Source organism: Alligator sinensis, unplaced genomic scaffold (assembly GCF_000455745.1).
Source record: "Alligator sinensis unplaced genomic scaffold, ASM45574v1 scaffold165_1, whole genome shotgun sequence".
NCBI classification, from domain to species: Eukaryota; Metazoa; Chordata; order Crocodylia; family Alligatoridae; genus Alligator; species Alligator sinensis.
This window is the reverse complement of record NW_005842054.1, coordinates 375,619-394,473: the sequence shown is the minus strand read 5'-3', so window position 1 is coordinate 394,473 and position 18,855 is coordinate 375,619. Positions and strand designations below refer to the sequence as shown.

At 46.1% G+C, this 18,855-nt stretch overlaps 1 protein-coding gene across 1 annotated transcript in view; it reads right to left on the bottom strand.

The window, feature by feature from the left end:
• The window catches only part of LOC102384942 (doublecortin domain-containing protein 5), a 96,521-nt gene that overhangs the window by 41,482 nt on the left and 36,184 nt on the right, over positions 1–18,855 (bottom strand). Inside the window, 2 exon segments of the mRNA XM_025203352.1 lie at positions 14,119–14,233; positions 17,420–17,623. Of these exon segments, the coding sequence (XP_025059137.1) occupies positions 14,119–14,233; positions 17,420–17,623 (319 nt within the window).

The following is an 18,855-nucleotide window of genomic DNA, read 5'->3' as shown; positions in this document are numbered from 1 at the left end:
TGAATTCGCTCGTATGCAATAAGCATATTTAGACCCATAATTCATTATATGCGAGGTCAATTCACTCTTATGCGATCAGCATAGATGTCCCCGCCTGCCCAAACAGGTAAGTCTGTGCCGGGAGGGGAAAGGGCCATGGACCCACTCACCCAAGCCTCGGCTCCAGTGGCCCCAGGAGCTGCTGGTACCAGCTGCAAGCAGCCACTGGGCTGCACCGTGCCCCGAACTCCCCAGGGCTCTGCCTGTCCCCACTCACCCCAGCTCCTGCTGCAGCAGTCCCAGGAGCGGCCAATGCCAGCTCCCTGTAGCCACTGGACTATATCTCCTCAGTGAAAAAATGAATAACTTGTGTAGGAGACCTTGCTATCTACATATTGTTCCAAGAAGAAAGATTAAAATTAAAAATTGGCCCTGTTTCATGACTGCATAATAGTAAAAGAATTAATTAACCCAATGGGATTGTAAGGCAAAGAGACAGAAAATGGTCAAGCAGTTAGGCTAAGTACAGACAGTCAAAAAGCCTGAGGTATAATCAATTCAATCTAGGCAGCTTCCTCTAAGCTGTGTAGGTTGACCTATCCTGGTTTTCCATGACAAAAAAAATGCAAATTCTCTGATAAAACCCCCAAAATCCGTGATTCAAATTAAAGGCCCCCCGCAGGCCCCTCTGGCACTGATGGTGCCCCTCTTTGCCCCCACAACAGCCCCCCAGCCCTGCTTACGCCCCTTGCCCCCCACACACAGCCCCTGCCCCCTCGCCTTGCTGGAAGGGGACCCCAGCTGTCAGAGCTATGGGACAGGGGACCCAGGTCCACAGCTCCCTGCCCCCAAAAGAAGGCAGCTGCAGCAGGAGCCTGCAGCCAGCTCCCCCTGCTGCTGCTGTCTGCTGCTGACTTGGGCAGGGGCAGGGCTGGCTCCCGGCAGCTGCGTGCACTCCTGGGGAGCAAGGGGGACCTGTGCCTCCAGATCAGTATGGGAGGCAGGCTGTGGGTTTGAGCTCCCTCCCTGCTTCCCTCCTGTGCGGCCGCTGTAGCCTAGCAGGCAAGACCCGGCATGGCTGGGAACAGTGGGGCCGTGCCGGGATCTCCTTGCCCCCCCGCCACGCCTTCTGCGCCTGCCACTGCTATCAGTGGTGGAGCCCCACACCGCTTTGCTCAGTGCAGGAGGTGTATCACTGAGGCAGTGCGGAGTGAGCATCTGCTAGGAGAGCCCCACACACCTCCTCTGTCCCCAGCTGCACTGGGTCATGGGGAGGGGAGCAGGGTGGCAGGGATCTGCTGCCCTGCTCCCCTCCCCATGACCCAGTGTGGCTGGAGACAGAGGGATCTCCTAGTGGCTGCTCCCTCTGCACTGCCCCAGTGATGCACCTCCTGCACGTGGGGCTCCACCACTCAGAGCAGCAGCAGGGGCAGGAGGCATGGCGGTGGGGGGGGCAAGAAGATCCCAGCATGACTCTGCTGTTCCCAGCCATACCAGGTCTTGCCTGCAAGGCTACAGCAGCCCCGCGGGAGGGACGCAGGGAGGGAGCTCAAGCCGACAGCCTGCCCCCCCCCCCATACAGATCTGGGAGTATGGGTCCCCCTTGCCTCCTTAGAGTGAACAACACTGAGTGCCTGGCTGGCTCCACACTTCCCCGCTCATGGCTGGAGTGCCTGGCCGGGGGCACATGAAACCTAAGTGGGTCTAGCAGCCCTTAATAGAAGCCGCGCATGGAGGCGCCAGCCAGGCACTCTGTGTATTTCCCCAACACCTCTCTACTCCTCAGCCCCCAGACAGCTTCCACCCCAGCGTCGCAACCCCCAGCCTCCTGAAAGTCCCCCTTAGTAGTTCACAGGCTCCAGGAGGAAAGTGAGCCTGATCTAGGCCTTGCAACTGACTAAAAGCTGCAGGCTCTGTCTTCCCCCTCTGCCTCCCCCTCTCTCTGCCTTTCCAGGCAGGGTTGGGGCTTTCCCACCCTATTTGCAAATAGCTCTTGCAGGCTGGAACTTAGCCAGCCTGCAGAGCTCTTTGCAAAAGGGGGAAATTCATGAGTTTCTCTGCTAAAAGAGAAAATCTGCATTTTTCTCTGATAAAACCAGGAAATCCGTGGTTTTCTCTGTTTTTCCATGAGAAATGGAAAACCCGGATCCCTGCTGATAACCAACTGAATGCCAATTAGGAAAGGCCTGCACTGACCCAGGCCGGTATGCTGGGGGTGCTAGAGCACATCTCCCAGCCTGCTGGCCATTTCCAGCCCAGCCAACTGTCCCCAATTGGCACCCCAGTACATGCTCCCAACCCCCTGCTGTTCCAGTGTGCTCCCAACCCACACTGCTGTTCCCCAACAGGGGGTTAAGGAGGTCCCTGTCCAGGTACTGGCCTACATTGAAGGAGCCTCCCCTTCAGGAGGTTTCCCCCAGCCTGGGGTCCCCAGCCCAGGCAGCCCTGGAGAGCTGAAGGGAATTTCCACCCCCCACCTCCCCCCTTCCCAACTGCTGCTTGCTTTGGCAGCTGTCCCAGGAGGGAAGGAGAAGAAGTCCTCCTTGCCGAGTGCCTACTCATGCAGCCTGGCATGGGGGCACTGGGAAGCCCCCACCTTCCCCCAACCCCAGCCCAGGGTTTCCCAGGAAGCTGAAGGGAATTCTTCCCCTCCCAAACCCCACCACTGCTTGCCTTAGCACCTGTAAGTCTCAGGGACAGCCTGAGGCAGCCTCAGGGAGCAGAGGGAAATTCTTCCACTCCCCTGAAAAATGTTTTGCCTCAGACTCACAGCAACTCAGGCAAAACTGGCTGCAGAGGAGCAAGAGAATGTCCCTCCACTCCTTAAGGCTACCTTGGGCTATCCCTGAAACTCACAACAGCTAAAGCAAGCATCCCTGGGGTTCAGGAAGGGAAGAATTCCCCTCAGCTCCCTGGGGCTGACACTGGGCTGAGGTGAGGGGAAGCTCCCCAAGGCAGAGTCTCCCCAGTGCACCCATGCTGGGTTGCACAAGCTGCCACCCAGCAGGGAAGACTTCTTCTCCCTCCCTCCTGTGACAGCAGCTGAAGCAATCAGCAGCTGGGAAGGGGGAGGGGGGAGGGCTGCCAAGGGTCAAAAAGCTCTTTTCACAGGGGCTTACCCCCACCACACACTTTGTTAACTCTGGATAGAGGGGTCTGAGTTTCTGTTCCCCTGCCCTTCCCGCCCCCCTCCCCCCCGCCTTCCCTATGGGCTGACAGATGCAGGCAGGAAGCAGACTAAGGAACAGAGGGATGAGCAGTCCCTGCTCCACTGGAGTAGACAGCATAGCTTAGGACTGCAAAGCATCCTGGGATGCTGGGGGACTGTGGGTTAACTTGAACCAGGAAGGGATCTGGCACAGAAGTTCCATAAATCAGTTTGACCTAAAGCAGTTAAGTTGGATACTACATCCAACCAGGTTTATTTTCAACCAGTGTGGGCCATTTTGAAAGGAGTGCATGTGTATGGAGCTTCTGTTCTGTTACAAGTTTAAATCAGTTTCTGATCATTTAAACTAGTTTATGTGTAACTTCTGTCCCTAGCCTTAGGGCTCCTACATATGTGCAGAGAGCCTGCTCCGACACACTGGAAATCCAGCGCAGACTTGATTAATCAAGTCTGCTGAAGCACAGAAATTGACATGCTCTGGCAGCCTTCCACATCACATGTATCAATGTCCCAGGGTGTCCCTGTGCTGAAAAAATGGTGGTGGGGTGCTTTGAAATAAAACACTTCTGATGAGCTTTAGTTCAAAGTGTGCCGTCAACATTTTTCCAGCATGGGGAAGCATGGGGGTGCTGATATATGTGATACACAGGTGCTTTTAAGTAGTGTGGCTTGCTAATTAAAGCGCCCAGCACTGCATCATGTAAAAATGCCCTTAGAATACTAGTTTATGATCTGGGGGACTCATTTAATTCTTTCCTCTATCACAGATTTCCTGAGACCTTGAGTAGGTGAGATCTTACTTCACTTAGATCTCAAAGGCACTTTTCCATTTTTAGGCTGTAAGTCACTTAACTTTATTTTAGCTCATCCTATGCAACAGGATGAATTCTGCTAAGATTCCTAAATTCTTTATGTATCTAAGTGTGGCCTGCTTCACTTCCTGAGAAGTGATCCAAGACAGCTACATAAGTATCTAACTCCAGTTACAATCAGTTATCATCCAGTTTTGCATGGAAAAAAATTCATTTATGAAAGTCCCTTGAATCTGTAGTTGACAAAAACCATGGTACCCACTTTTTGCCTAGGGTTAAGGTAACTGATTGGGATATAGGAGACCTTGGTTGTATGACCACTGCACCCTGAGGGAATTTAAACTTCTCATATCAAAGATAAGGCTCAAAGCACCAAACCACTGGCTAAACCACTTTCCACCACTCTAGATGGAGAGTACTATGGGTAGACCAGTTGGAAAGTCTCTTTTTACTTGCACTGATGTAACTCCATTGGGCCAGATTCTGCCCTCTGTTAAAAACTGCAATCCAGAATCATGCCATTTCTTTCAATAGCATTATTTTAGATATATATCAATATTAATGACATATTTTGCATTAAATGGCACTGGATAAAATTCATAAGCAATAGGGGCCAGAACGCAGTACTCCCTCCCTGGACAATACCATCTTACTGATTCCCTGTGAATCTTTCCTTCTTAGAGGCCTAGTAGGTCAGCTTCAACAGAAGGGCATAGAGGGTGCTCTCTGTAGAGTTTAGCCCATAGTTAGGGCTCATTTGAGATATAGGAAATGTGGGTTCAAACCCTCTGAGACAGAAGGAGTAACTCAGGTTTCCAATGTCTAGGAAAACTAGTCTATTTGAAGATGAGCGTTTACTTTACACCCATGGTTTCATCTGCTGGCTGGATGAATGGCACAGGGCTGGTCTGCAAGTCAGATCCCATGATGGGGGGGTGGGGGGGGTCTGTCTAGGGGCCTAATCCAGCATGGTGTAGCACACAGGTTCAGTCTGCACATGCAATATGGAGTGCTGGCCTGGATCCACGTGCTGGATCCAGCTGTAGAGCAACTCCATGCATTGGCCTGGTCCTATGTGCCCAATCTGCCTGTGGAGCAACCATGTATGGGCTTGATCCTGCATACCAGATCTAGCTGTGGCCCAATCTGGCATGCATGGCCATGTTACCCAGTCTTCCCAAGGGTCCAGAAATTTGGTGACGGGGAAGCAAAGGCACCATTAATTGCCATGGCTTCAAAATTTGGCTATGGGGAAGTGGTGGCATAATTTATTGCTGTGGCTATGGAAGCCATGACAAATAAACACTGCCACTGTTCACCCTTGCCAAATTTCTGGACCTGTGGGGAGCCCCATGGTCCAGATGATGTATCTCTCCAGGCCTAATTCACCCTGCAGACCAGAAGTGGAGCACCACTGTTTTATGCTGAAGTCAATGCTGCTATATGTTAGGTAGATACTTGTTCAAGTAAATGTTTCCCTACTTAGGTGCTGAATCTTCCTACCACACATTGCTTTCATGTCTTCAGAATCAAGAATCATGCCTAGATGGAAGCATCTTCCCATAAGCAAAGGCTCCCTATTGACAGAATAGAGAGCTTTATAACCTTAAGGTGAAACAGGATCTATCCTTGGAGACAATGTTGCCCATTGAAAAGAATGGAGAAAATTACTTTTCTGCATATCAAAATAGTGTACCTTCAGAAATGCAAGAGGCCACCAACAGAATGAATAGGGGAACTATGCCTCTTCACAGGTGGAAAACAATCTCCACCCCACCCTGCAATATGGATGTGTTAGTTTGGAATAAGCAGAAACCATGCCAGAGATTCCTTAGCATCAAGAAATCTATGATCTGGGCCTTAATCTCTCCATATCTCAGTACTTCTGTAAAGTGCATGTATTAACATTGCCCTACCTCAAAGGAGTGTTATAAGGATATAATATAAAAAAGATAAAATCCTGAGGCACGCTAACGCTATGACAATAGGGACCATATAAATTAAATAGCTAAGGTAGGGTTCTAGGAAAAGAAGTTCTGGAAAACCTTTAGATGTACTGCTTCCTTTTGCCCATTCCTGCTCCTCCCAAATTAAGACTATCTGTATTTCCCACAGAAGATAATTGCTGAGCAAGGAGAAATGAGAAAAAGGGGGAAAAAACCCACATCAACCAGCTAAGAGAATTGAGAGGGAATTCCAACTTGCAGCTGGAATTATCTAAAGGAAGTAACCTTGCCTAAATGAAGAAGTCCTTGTGTTTCTTTCTTACATGGTCAGAGCTTTATATTGTGTCCTGAGATTTCATGCAATTCTTAGCTGCAAATGGGCATCTGCACTGACAATACTTGAAGGAAAAGGAAATATTCATCCACAGAGTCAGTTTTAATTAATTCCCCCCTGGCTGTTCCCTGTATAATTATGTTGTGTATCATTAGTTATAGTCCTATCGATATTTTTTAAATATATCACATAGATATTTTTCCCAATCTGCTCCTTGGTCGATAGCGCTATCCCAAGGGGATATTTTTAAAGACACAATATTTTATATTACAGTAGAGGAGACTGTTTCTGCTGCTCTAGCAGGCATTCTTTAAGTACTATACAGTAAAATAAATTAAATGAAATACTAAGAATCACTTCCAGCATATAAAATGATTTAGTTCACATTTCAAAATAACATAGAAACCTCAAGGGAAAATAAGCCATTTGAACAACAACTTCATCTTGCCTGGCAGCTTGTCATATGAAATATGAATAGCAACCATATGGAATTTAAGAGTTTGCAAAACTCTCACACTATTGTTTTGGGTTCATAAAAAAACACTGGAGTTCATGAATCTTTTCCCATGTAATTTAAACATCCTGATGCAAATTCAGAGGTGAATCTAAGCAAGTCCTCAGGGAATCAAACTGGATTAGTTTGTACTTCTTTCTGCAGCTCATCCACATGTTTCTCACAAGAAAACAGGTTCTCCTTTAGAGACACACTCCTTTTGTCTCTTTTAGATACACACTCAACTAAATCTGGCCTAGTGGTCCAAGGGTAAGTGAAGCCAAACTGGTGCAACATGTATTAAGGAACTAGAACTGAAGAGGACATTGAGGCCAGGACCTCACAGGAAGATGTAAGAAGATTCAAGCTAAAGCAGGCCACTGTTTCCTTCTTGTACTTTCTTTTGGAATTCTAATATGTACAATTAGTCATTTACACTTCATAGGTTTAAGTAGATTGAAGGGAAACTAATGCCATGCAAGAAAGTCTAAGTGTAAGGAAGTTAAATTTACACCATATATAGGTCACTTCAGAATGCAAGCAACTGTTTTCAAGTTCTTACATTAAAAGAAAGAATTTCCTAGAATTTCTTGGTCTGGGTCTTAGGAATATTAAAAATTCAAAAAGCAGAGCTAATGTAAGTGGCTGCTTAATACATGGTGGCATATATTCTAGATTTATTTCTGAATCCCTTTCTCTGCTGCCTTTTTCACCATCTTCATATTTGTTTTTTGCTCCTCCAGCTCTCTGTTGCAATTCAAAATGTTGTTTCATTGGAAATGGTCGTCTATATACAGGATGATGAAAAGCATTTAGAATTAAGTAAAACAAATTCACATGGTCCTAATGCCAAGACATTGCAAGGACACCCATAAAAGGTTTATCATGATTCATGATGTTTCTGCTAATGGACAATGGCAAAAGGGAACATGAGTGACTCTTCCCATTTGATTTAAGGAATGAAAGAATGGCAGCATCCCTGAGAACCACTGCAACACAGAGAAAACTTAGTGTGCTAAGCAGGGACAATCACAGGAACAGTGTTGCATCATTTGCTTTAAAATATTTAAAATCACAAATAAAGTATGGATTTGTAAATCCTTGCACATATGAATTAGTTCCTTTGAGGTAAATAGGACTGCTCGCATCAAGAAGCATTACTCATGTGAGTAGGCAACAGTTTGTATTGCTGCAAAAATGAGAGAAAAACAGTCATGAAAAAAATGGAATTGTGTACAGAGCACTTGAAATACAAAGTTTCTAATAAAATTAAATTGGGAAAACTGCACTGAATATGTTATATTAAATTACTAGTTATCAGAAGAGCACTGGTAAAGATAAGTAGAACATTTTAATATTAGAGCAAGGGTGGGAAAAGTATGGCCCACAGGCTGAATCTGGCCCACCAGGCAACTCCATCTGGCCTGCCTGCATCTACCAATTAATTGTACCCCATCCAGCCCACGCGCCTCACTCCCACCCTGGTGTGTGGAAAGGCCCAGCCCAGCCAGCATGCAGCTTCTGGGTAGGGCTGCTGCTGCCACTGCTGAAGCCACTGAGGGACCTGCTCAGCTTCCCAGGCTTCCATCAGCTCTTCCTCATCTTCCTGCTGCAGCACTCACTCCAGACAGAAGCAGTGGTGGCAAAGGGAGCTGCAGCAGGGGCAAAGAGCATGGAGCTGGGGCTAGTGGGAGTGCAGGACCTGTGCCCAGTGGCAGCAGCAGGCAGGGGCCCTTGGGGCACTTGTGGTGCTGCTGCCAGGGCACACAGCATTGGCCTACGCTGCGCATGGTAGCAAGAAGCACAGCTCAGCCGGCCTGCTTCTATTGCACAGGGTTCTGCACGGCACACATGCAGGTCCCAGCACTCGCACACCACTGGGGGAAGCCCTGCATGACGGAGTCGGCTGCTTTCCCTTGTTGCCCTGGGGGGTCAGGCCAACACCCAGGATCTCAATATTGCACTGTTAGACAGGAAGGTGCGACACAGTTGCACATATACAAACACACAAATCAATTAGGTGCATACACACACACACACACACAAACACTACCAGCTCAGGCACATACACATCCAAACGAGCCTAGGCACATGCATACCTATCACCAATTCAAGCACATACACACTAAAAATTAGACAAAAATCAATTGTCAATACCTGAACACTCAGTATACATACACAGATCACTAATTCATATATCATGCACACAATGATATATTCCTAGTCAGCTATGTTTAGCTACATGGGATACTTGGGGGAAGGTTAAGGTGAGAGAAAGAGTTGAAGTGTAGGGAGTGAAAGTTGCCAGAACTGGGATTAAAACCAGTGGGCTAGAGAGAAGCTGACTGAGGAACTGAGGCTTGGGTTTACTTAAGATCAAGTGGCCCTAGGGTTACTTGAGATCACTGGTGCATGGGAAGGGAAAGAAAAAAAAAAAAGAAGCCTGGTGGCAAGGAGGAGACAGCCAGGAAAGAGAGAGAGACAGAAACCTGGGAGCTTGAGGCTGGAAACTGAGGCAGACAGCTGAGATATTGGAGGAGGCAGATAAGTGGTGGCAAGGAGAAGACAGCCAGGAAAGAAACTGAGGCAGAAACCTGGTTGCTCAGGGGAAAGGCAGTGGGGATAAGACAGTGGCAAAGAAACGGAGGGTTTGGAGGCAGAGAGGAGCTCAGGACAGGTGCTGGAGGTGGCAGTGAGCCAGAAGGAGAGGGAGAAATGAAACAGAAGTTAGAGGAGCAGAGATTGGAGCAGGGCTGAACCATAGTAAAGCAAAACCCAACTCAGGGGTCCAAATAACAGGTTAATTAAACAGACAACACGCCACACAGCCCCATGAAGTTATTGGTTCACACATGCACGCACACCAGCGCTTACAATGGCAGCAGGAGAAAGACTCAGGAGAAGGGCTGGAGTCCAGGTAGGGAAGAGAAAGAGAGTCCAAGTGCTTGGTTGAAGGTGGGGGTGGTGATAGCTACCTACCCAGGCTGGAAAGGGGTCTTTGTCCAGTAGGTATTGTCCAGAGGGGAGTCAATGGCAGGGCCTCTGGGTGGATAGGTGGTGTGGCATGGTGCTGGTCCAGATGGAGAGGGCAGCCCAAGGAGCCAGTCTTCACTACCCGTTTTTATGGGGCAGACTACCTCTGATCTCCCATGGGGAGGGCCTGTCCAGGCAGTGTCAGTCCTGTCCCAGAGGGTTCCAGATGTTCTTACTGTGCATGTGCAGCCTTGGCACAATGGTGGGTTGCCTCATCTTTTGTTTCTTGAATGCTGAGGTTCATTGGAGTAGTTCCAATGGCTGGGTTGTTGGTCCAGGTATTGGTGTTGATGGTTTGGTCATTCAGAGGGAGCTATTTTTAGACCTACTGCCATTGTCTCTCAAGTACCCTCATTCATCCCCATTCGTTCAGGAACCAAGTTACATAGGAGGGGTAGGTTTGATTCATGGGTTACACAACCAGGCATGGGGATAAGATGGAGGCTTGACATTACAAGATGGAAATTTGACATGACTTTAACTTACATATATAGGCCTAAAAAAAAAAAAAAAAAAATCAATACAAATATAACAATTATCAGTTATAAAACAGATATCAAAATAGCAGGGCACTTATTTGTAAAGAGGGGAGAGAAAAATAAAACTTACTACCTAAAATAAAATGTTAAAGCTTATCCTACATCTTAGCTTACTTATACTTATCTATAGGGAATAGAGAGGGAAAGAAAAAAAAAAAAGTCAGAAATGGTTGGGGAAGGGGAGGGAATGTATTTTAAAATGAATTAAAAAAAGGAAAAAAATGGGGGTTTTGTTACACCCTACTACATGCAGCTGCCGTGATTCCATTAGAAGTCCCCTGCTTGTGTTTCATAGATTCAGATTGTAGTCAGAAGGGACCACAAAGGATCATTTCCTGGCAGGAAAGAGGACCAAGGTCAGATGACCCCAGCCAGGTGTCTATCAAGCCTCCTCTTGAAGACCTCCAAGTTAGGTGAAGGTTTGGTAATTTGGTGTTGTGGCAGCCAGCTCCATTGCACAGGGCTTCCTCCAGAGGTGCATGAGTGCTGAGAGCTGCATGTGTGCCTTGTGGAGCACTGTGCGATACAGGCGTGCCAGCTGGGCTGCACTCCTTGCTGCCACGTGCAGTGCTGGCCGGAGCAGCGAGCTGAAGGGCAGCAGCACCATGAGTGCCCCAAGGGCACTTCTGCTTCTGCCACCAGCAGCAGGGGCTGTGTGCCATAGTGGGGAATGTATAGAGGGTCCCCACACCCCCACACCCTCCCTCACACCCCACAAATGCCACACACTCAAACCCTGCCCCAAGAGCCCCCCCACATATACATCCACCCACACACACAGCCACTCACACCCCACCATACACACACCCTCAACCGCACCCCACAAACAATATACAAGAGCAAGACTTTATTTTTGACCTATTATGAGTCACCTCTATATATACACTACATAAACAAATCATAACAAAATATTTTTTGCAATAAAATTAAAATGTTATAGTAGATGTTTGACTTTTAGTATATAATTTGGTTTTTTTCTGGTTCAGATGGCAACCCCCCTTCCCAAAAGGAGTATGTCTAGAGGCAAGGGGAGGGACTTCCAGTGGCAAAAGTCAAGGGTAGAGAGGCAGCACTTCCAGTCTCCAGATGGCGACCAGGGAGCAGGGCACCTGTCAAGGGACAGAGCTAGCCTTGTGGCCTTCAACAGCTCACCAAAACTCTTTAAGCAGCCCTCCAGCTGAAATAATTGCCCACACCTGTATTAGAGCATGAATCTGCAGTTCATATTTATCAACTGAATTAAAGATTTAGGGTCTGATCCCAATATATTTAATATTTCAAAATGCAAACTTTACATATTGTTTTAGAACTACTACATATGAAACCTTACTTTAGCATTTCCAAATTTTAGCATGTTTCATAGTATCATAGTAGCTAGGGTCAGGAGGGACCTGAACAGATCACCTAGCCTGCCCCCCTGTCACAGGCAGGAATGAATGCTGGGTTCACAAGACCTCAGACAGGTGATCATCCAACCTCCTCTTGAATTTGCCCAAGATAGGGGGGAAGACCACTTCCCTGGGAAGTTGGTTCCAGATTTTGGCCACCCTAACTGTAAAATATTGCCTTCTGATCTCTAACCTAAACCTATTCTCCATCAGCTTATTACCATTGTTCCTTGCCACCCCAGGTGGTGCTGGGGAGAAAAGGGCTCCACCTATTTGCTGTTGATCTCCCCTGATGAGTTTATAGGCAGCCACCAGATCCCCCCTCAGCCTCCTCTTGCCAAGGCTGAACAGGTTCAGGTCCCTCAGTCTTTCCTCATAGGTCCTGTCCCGCTGCCCTCTCACCAAGCGGGTGGCCCTCCTCTGAACCCTCTCCAGGCTGGCCACATCCCTTTTGAAGTGTGGCACCCTATACTGGATGCAGTACTCCAACTGCTGCCTGACCGAAGTCGCATAGAGGGGGAGTAGCACCTCTCTGGACTGGCTTGAGATGCATGACAAGGTATGGCTGGCCTTGCTGGTTGCGGTCTGGCATTGGTGGCTCATGTTCATCTTGGAGTCAATAATGACTCCAAGATCCCTTTCCGCCTCTGTGCTTTCAAGAAGGGAACTCCCCAGCCTGTATGTATGCTGTGGATTCCTTCTCCCAAGGTGCAGCACCCTGCATTTCTCTACGTTGAACCCCATCCTATTCTCGTCTGCCCACTTTTGTAGTCTGTCTAAATCTAGTTGCAGCCCCTCTCTCCCTTCAAGTGTGTCCACCTTGCCCCACATCTTAGTGTCATCAGCAAACTTGGACAACGTGCTTTCCACCCCCTCGTCCAATTTGGGCAATTTGCAGCTAGTTCTGGCAACCTAGTTTACATACAAGAAATAAAAGAAAGGGAACTCCTATTGAGAGCTGAAATGGAGAGAGGCTGTGGAATTTCCATCCTTGAAGGTTTCTAACACCTGGATGGACAAGGTCATGGTTGGCACGATCCAATTGGAGATGGTCCTTCTTTCAGCAAGGGGTTGGACTAGAAGACCTCCTCAGCTTCCTTCCGAGCCATGCTGATTGCCCCTGAGCATGATCTCCTCTGCAGGCCCTGCACAGATGTGCTCCTTGATGATTCTCTCCAAGATCTTCCCGAGCACCAAGGTGAGGCTTACAGGCCTATAGATACTTGGGTCCTCCTTCCTCCCTTTCTTGAAAATTGGGACCACATTAGCCAGTTTCCAGGCCCCCAGTACCTGGCCAGATGACCACAAATGCTCATATAGCCAGGCCAAGGGCTTTGCGATGACCTCTGTCAGCTCCCTCAACACCCTTGGGTGGAGGGCATCTGGACCTGCAGATTTAAAAATGTCTAGCCCTTCCAGAAGATCCCTAACTACATTTGCACTGACTGAAGGCTTGATAGAGCTATCCCCAAGATTGTCCCTACCTCTGGTAGGTGGGATATCCCGGTCCCTGTTCAAGAAAACAGAGGCAAAAAAACTGTTAAAAATATCAGCTTTCTTGTCTGGCATAGCCACAAGATTACCGTTTGCTTCTTCCAGGGGCCCTACATTGCCGGGTGCCCTCTTCTTGCTCCCAATGTATTTGAAAAAGGACTCTTTGATGTCTTTAATCCTAGCCTGAGCTCCATCTCTGCCTTGGCCTTTCTAATAGCCCTCTTAGATTCACGGGCTGAGGAGGAGTACTCCTCCTTGGTGATAGCTCTTCCCTTCCACTGGTTGTATGCCCCGCTTTTAGTCCTCAGGCATTGCTGAATGCCCTTGCTGAGCCAACTGAATGCCTTTGCCGTGTCAAGTGGGTTTCTGAGCACTCTTAACCCCTTTGCTTCTCTCAGGGACTGTTACCCTTTGGGCCTGGAGGATTGTCCCCTTAAGGTATGACCATCCCTCGTGGACTCCCACCTCCTCTACCTTCTGGGCCCTCAGTGCCTCCCCCACTAGTCTCCTAAGCTCATTGAAGTTGGCCCTTCTGAAGTCAAGGGCTTTAGCCTTGGTGTAAGCCCTTGACGCCCTGCGTTGGATAGTGAAATCCAGCAGGTGATATCGCTATTGCCCAGGTGGTCAAGGACCTGCAGTTCCCTCACCAGGTCATCCCCCATGGCCAGGATCAGGTCCAGCAAGGTGTTACCCCTTTAGTGTGCTCTTACTGACCTTTTATCACATACTTACAGTTATTTAAATCTCTCCTATGGAAGCTTCCCTTCTACTTCAGGTGCTGTCTGTAACATACTCAGCTCCACTCAAAGAACATGTCAAATTAAACCTGATCCTGATTACACAGAACTCAAAGGGAATATGGGACTTTGGGTCAGATCTGGATGCACAGCACAGAAGTTTCTTTGTAGTCTATTATTCATAAATCTCTTACCTGAAGAACAACAGCACACCCTTTCATTTCCACTGCACTTTTTGAATATGTAGGCTGAGTGCTGGGCATTGACACTGCCAGGGCTAGAGTTGGATCACACATCAAATGAAATGTCCTAAAGTACAAAAAGTGATAGTGACTTCAATGTTAAATTGCAAATATATTTATGGCAGTCTAATGAATTTATGCCTTTTTCCTAAATGGATGTTACAGTTGGAGGGTCTGAACAATGACACGGTGGGCGCATCTATATGTTTCCCTAAGGCGCCGTTGTTACTGTGGCATTATTTACTACTTCCTTTTGGAAAGTACTAAATGATGGTGCAGTAACAGCCCATACTGTGCCATGCTGGCAGCATACGGTTATTTTTAGCCCCTATATCACCACAGCAATACACTATAATGAGGGAGCACGTTGCTGTGGCGATGTAGCTGCAGAGCCATGGTTTGTGTCCACAGACACTACATTGCTGTAGTGCATTGCTACAGCAACTTAGTGTCACATGTAGACATGCCCGGTAGTGTTTACTTCTATAAAGAAGTCTCAACAGAAGAATTATTAGTACAAACCTAAATGCTGAAAGAAACTTGGTGAGCTCAGTATACTGGGATCCATTTCCCTACTACATTCATTTAGAGTTTCAAATTCACTCTAAACTCAGAATACTTTGCATGAACCACTTACAAACTTAGTAAGCTTCTCCTACAAAATCCATATTCACAAAGGCCCTGGTATTATAACGGGCTCTTCTTTTTTAAGTACCGTCTGCCTTGCTTCTTCCCCCACTCCCAGAGAACCATTCTTTTCCCCTCTCATCCTTCAAAATGCCCTAGATACCAAAAGTTATGCATGTGCATCCCTCCATACTCCTTACACACAAAATGGCTTGTTTGACTAGTAATATCCCAGTGATATTTTACATCCCCCCTGACACCCTCAGGCGGTTCCTACTCATTCCTTATCTTCTCTGGCCTCCTCAGGTATTTCTTGCTAGCACATAGTTCAGTCTGAGATAACTTCTCACAGGCTTTTACATGAGCAGTGGACTGCACAGTTGCGACTGCACAGCATTACTGTGCAGTACTGTCACCGCACAGTTTTTTCTGATGCTACTGCACAGTATCTCATTACTATTGCACAGTAGTGTCGCATCACGGTTAGTGCCCAGCAATGCTACTGTGTGGCAGCAACAAGCTACTGCGCAGTAGCATCTCATGTAGATGTGCCCACAGACAAACTGGAGTAGAACCCACAAAGCATGGTAACATCATCTATATGGGGAACATGTGATGTTCCTCCCATTAATATGAGAAAAACTTGTCTAAAACAAAAATAAATTCTTGTCCCTAACTGGACTTCCACTTGGCAGTCTGAACAAAGCTGCAGAAGAAATCTCTATATTATTAGCATTCAGAGGCCTGCATTTTTATGTGAAAAGCAGCTTTGAGACTTCCAGCAACTTCCAGGCCCCTTCTGTAACAGCAGTAGCTCCATACACAATATTTTGCTGGTTCTATATCTGCAAACCAAGAGGGGAAGAACCCATGCTAAATCCAGGATATATTTATACTGAAGTTAAAACATAGTTGCAGCTCAGGTTTTCCTACTGAGCTGGCTTTAAATGAGCGAACTTAGTATTGATAGTAATGCAGGCATCACAGACCAAGCTCAGCATGGATTAAACACCTGAGTTCAGGTTCCTAGAAGAGAGTTGTCTGTGCTGAATCCTGTGCTGTTGTATTTGGCTCCACTGTTATTAGTACCAAACCAGCTAGTTCAAAGCTAGCTCAGGGATGTCTATATCAGCTCCAGTCACATGGGTTTCCCCTTGAAGGCTGACAGAGTTCCAGCCTGCAAGGAGCTGGGGAAGAAGGGGAGTGTAATCAGAGGCAGGGGGCACCATGTGCAGATGTACATGCATGTGACAGCTAGGCGCATCTAGGGGAGTCTGAGACTGCAGGTTGGGAGTGAGGGGCACTGACAGGGCAAGAGGGCTGTGGGTTGTGAGTGAGGAGCCATGCTGAGGAAACGGGGTCATAAATGGGGTCATGCTGAGGAAACGTTTGGAAAGCACTGCCCTAGAGATGGTCGCTGGGACAGCAGGAAAACTGGGAAGGGCCAAATGATTAAATTTGTTATCTCTAAATATAGGAAAAGTTAAAAGGAGGAGGAAAAAGGACGTGTGGCCTAGCAGGAAGATAACCAAAACTGGGGACATAGGTCCTTTTAGTAGGAAGCTGAAAAGAGGGGACTGGAAAGTTGTGAGTCCAGCCCAAACCTTCTCTGTTCAGGTCCAAATAGAAAACCAGGTAAGTTTTCATTAGCTTTAGCCTTTGCTAAGAAATGGTTGCCTATATTCCCCCAAATCCAGTCAATCCTTTTAATTCATAGGATGCAATAGAAAGATTAGAAAAAGGAGAGAGTCCTGTGTTCCTGGAATCCAGAGCTATATGCTTTATCTAAGCGTGGATGCTTGAATTATGGGATAAAAAGGGGATGGTGCAAATGGAGACTGACATTTTTCTCTGCACTCGGCACTTCTGCTTTGATTTGACACTGTTAGCTATGGACAGGTACAGTTTCTCTCTTCATGGGTCCACTGATTTGTTAATGTAACTTCTGTCATGCTGCTGCAGTGGATTCTCTCTCTCAGGGGAAAGAAGCAGAAGAGAAAAGATGAGTAGTATACTGCACAGCAACCTTTAAAGCTATTGGTGTTTTAAGCATGTTCAGGATGTCACTGTGATTAAAGGCAAATGACACATGCATGCTGATGTTTTCCCTTTCTGTTTTTGAAGGACATCTGCACTAGTCTAACTCTCTAGCAGTGCAACATTACCACCACAGAGGACCTATATTTTGATGCTGAGATCATTCATTTCTCCTTGGGTTGATAAGATTGTGAGGAAGAAAAGACCTTACAAAGCTTTCCATCTATCCCCTGTGGACAGGTTAAGGAGAAATCATTGGGGGAGAGTGAGATTCTGTCAGAGGAAGGAATGTTCCCTTGATATGGGTCATTTAAGCAATTAGGCTTTTATTTTCTACACCAGATATTTACTTGTGAGATTCTTTACAAAATTGATGATTAGTAAGATTAAGAAGACCAATGAAGAAATAGAAGCATTAAGACATGCAAAACCTAGTTCTTGCTGATTAAGCCCATTAAAGAGTGCCTTGAACAACTAAATAACAGTCCATAGAGCTGGAACTGTATCTTAAGGAATCTTAAAGAAAGGTGTCTCTTCATAACATTTAGTTTTTAAAATAATGATATATCAGGAAATGTAATGGTTTTACCTGTCATATTCTCTCCATATCCAGCGCTGATTGGTATCATCAGGTTTCTTTTCCACCAACACAACTTTAGTCCCAGCATGTATGTCACTATCATTGACCCCCAAAACAAGATCTGGTAATGCTATGGCTATAATTTGTTGGTCTCTAAACTCAAACTTCTGACGGTGACCCTTCTGAAACTCTGTTTTCAGTTTTGGTTGAGGTCTGGAAAAAAATTGTGTTTAAGGATAGATAATACTCTGCAAATTTCACACATCAATGAATTTAATTACTCACAAAATAGTAGTGTGAGAAAGACAAATAGAAACTGTAGAATCTTGGTCAATGTATTGACCTGTGCTCTTACATTTAAAATAAATGATCAGGAGTACATAAACTAAGAAGAAAATTCAAGAAGCAAAAATGTTTTGGCAATATCTTTTATTGGACCAGCTGTATACTTGAAAGAGATGTTAGACAAGCTTTTGGGCCCAAAATGCCCTTCCTTAGGTGTGGAAAAAACCTGACCACCACAGTTACAACACTTCAATCCTACTATGAAGAAAAAAACATGCATTTGTGGACAGAGAGAAGAATAGGGAAGGAGGAAATAAGAAGCATCAAAAGAAAAGGACCAACAGATGGAAAAATATTTTGAAGACAGTTCTCCAATGGTACAGTTCTCCTGTGGCTCTCCAACTTTCAAGAGGAGCACAAAGAGTTAAAGACCACCTTCATTTTGGCTAGGTTTTGCCTCAATCTACTTTGAAAGCAGGAATCTCAAGGTTTGAGAGATTGAAAGTCCCAATTTATATGTAGTTCTGCATGTCTCTTCACCCCATGTTTTTAACTAAGTTATTCCAGTAAAATTTAGTTATTTAGATAATATGATAGACAACTCGGAACTCCAAGGAAATGAATGACTGCATCCTGCAAATACAGTGTGGACAAAATCTAATAGGGCTATATTATTGTATCTCAATAAATTTTCATATGACAGTTTGATTGTTTTGCATTTGATAACTTAGTATTTTGTTTCCTTTCTACCCCTTTTTTCTGTTCTTCTCTTTCCACTTTTGGTCATCTACTAATATCTATCATCCTGCCCTCACATTTCTCCCTGTTTTCCTTTCTCAAGTATTCTGTTTTTCTTTGGCTAAGAAATACCTCTAAATAACTCTCAATTGTCCTTGACATCAAAGGCCTGAATTTTAAAGCCCAGGCTCACACCTACAATTTGCTGTGGTATATAATGGGCACAATAAACTGTCCACAAAAGTCTTCATTTACACCTCAAAATAATCATGCCTGCAACACTGCTCCTGCAAAAGGATGACAGGGTTAAGGATCCTTTAAAATTAAGTAGAAATAATTAATTTTTCAGTTTATTTAGCAGGAAACAAGATGTTAATGGATGTTGTACATCTAACTCCTTGTACATAGTTCTAAAAACTACT